The sequence below is a fragment of the Odocoileus virginianus genome, unplaced genomic scaffold (assembly GCF_023699985.2).
Source record: "Odocoileus virginianus isolate 20LAN1187 ecotype Illinois unplaced genomic scaffold, Ovbor_1.2 Unplaced_Contig_20, whole genome shotgun sequence".
Classification (NCBI taxonomy): Eukaryota; Metazoa; Chordata; class Mammalia; order Artiodactyla; family Cervidae; genus Odocoileus; species Odocoileus virginianus.
In genome coordinates, this window is record NW_027224337.1 from 377,414 (window position 1) to 379,160 (window position 1,747).

The 1,747-nt window shown below is 43.2% G+C and overlaps 1 protein-coding gene across 1 annotated transcript; it reads left to right on the plus strand.

The window, feature by feature from the left end:
• The first annotated feature begins 395 nt into the window (after positions 1 to 395).
• LOC110149215 (olfactory receptor 52H1-like) lies at positions 396 to 1,337 on the plus strand. Its single transcript, XM_020911602.1, has one exon. It carries the CDS (start codon positions 396 to 398, stop codon positions 1,335 to 1,337), a length of 942 nt encoding a protein of 313 aa, XP_020767261.1.
• Positions 1,338 to 1,747: the final 410 nt, after the last annotated feature.

A 1,747-nucleotide genomic window follows, 5' to 3' on the forward strand; every position in this document is an offset into this window, starting at 1 on the left:
CATGTCTCCTTTCTCCTCATACATAATTTATTTCTTCATTTGAACCTATGCCTATCCTAAATATTCTCCATTGGTTAAAGGGACATGGTTATTTAGGTTTAATCATATGAAATTGTTGACCTACAAAAATAACTATTTCACATGGCTTATTAACAAATGCATAAAGAAATGAAGTGGGGCCAATGGCGAAGCAAAGAGGGCAATAACAAGTCAATTCTACAGATACTAGCTCGTCCTGGGGAGAAGGTACTTCTCATAGAGGAACGCTGAATGTGACAGCTGCTCTCCTCAACAGTGCTCACCACCAAAGTGGAATTGTTATCTTTCATGTTGTATTCTGACAGCTGATTTGTCCGCAGGGCTCAAAAACCAGTGGATCCCAGGCTGAGAAGACCATGTATAACTTGAGCTGTTACAATCCCGGTTCCTTTACCCTTGCTGGAATACCTGGCCTGGAGAAGTTTCACATCTGGATTGGGATTCCCTTTTGTGTCATCTATGTTCTGGCTGTTGTGGGCAATGGCACCCTCCTCTACCTCATTGTCATTGAGGACAGCCTCCATGAGCCCATGTTTTTCTTCCTCTTTATGCTGGCCACCACGGACCTCATCTTGTCTACTGCCACGGTGCCCAAACTGCTCAGTAACCTCTGGCTTGGCTCCCAGGAAATAACTTTCACTGATTGTCTCACCCAAATGTTCTTCCTCCACTTCAGCTTTGTAGTGGACTCAGCCATCCTGCTGGCCATGGCACTGGATCGCTATGTGGCCATCTGCTTTCCCTTGAGATACACCACCGTCCTGGCTCCTCAGGTGATTATCAAGCTTGTGGTGGGCATTGTTGTGAGGAGTTTCTTGGTCATCTTGCCAGATGTCTTTCTGCTGAAGCGGTTACCCTTCTGCGGAACACGAATCATCCCCCACACATACTGTGAGCATATAGGTGTCGCTCAGCTTTCCTCTGCCAACATCTCCATCAACATCTGGTATGGATTTTCAGTGCCTGTCATGACTGTTGTCTCAGATGTGATCTTTATTGCTGTCTCCTATATCTTCATCCTCCGTGCTGTCTTTCATCTCTCATCCCAAGGTGCCCGCCAAAAGGCACTCGGCACCTGTGGTTCCCACATCTGTGTCATCCTCATGTTTTACACACCTGCCGCCTTCTCCATCCTCGCCCATCGCTTTGGGCACAGTGTACCTCGAAATATGCTCATTTTATTTGCCAACCTCTATGTGGCCATCCCTCCCGCTCTAAATCCTATAGTGTATGGAGTGAAGACCAAGAAGATCCAGGACAAATTTATTCTCCTCTTTACTTTGAAGAAGACACAATGAGTCTTCATTGTGGGGAGCACCACTGAAGGAGAAATTAAGGCAAAATTGATAAGATAAAATTTTACATAACATGGGAAGACATAAAATAAAGTTATAACTACTATTTATTTGAAATTTTAGAGTTCTACTCATGTAATAAACATATAAGCAGGAGGGAGAAGGGAGAAGTAAAGTCTTTGGGACTTCTAGAAAATCAAAGATTTTTTTGATTTAGCTTTTCTCACCACTTGTATGGAGAAACTGATGATGGGTACAGAACAGCAATAAGAGTAAGGTTTATATATTTCCTATTCCAAGTTTTGAGATTTGATGGCTAGATATTTCCTAGCATGCAACCTACCCCTGTGTTTCCCAGTTTTTTAATCAAAGGCAAAGCCTCCTGTCTTTTTAACTAGCTATTAATTCTTTCT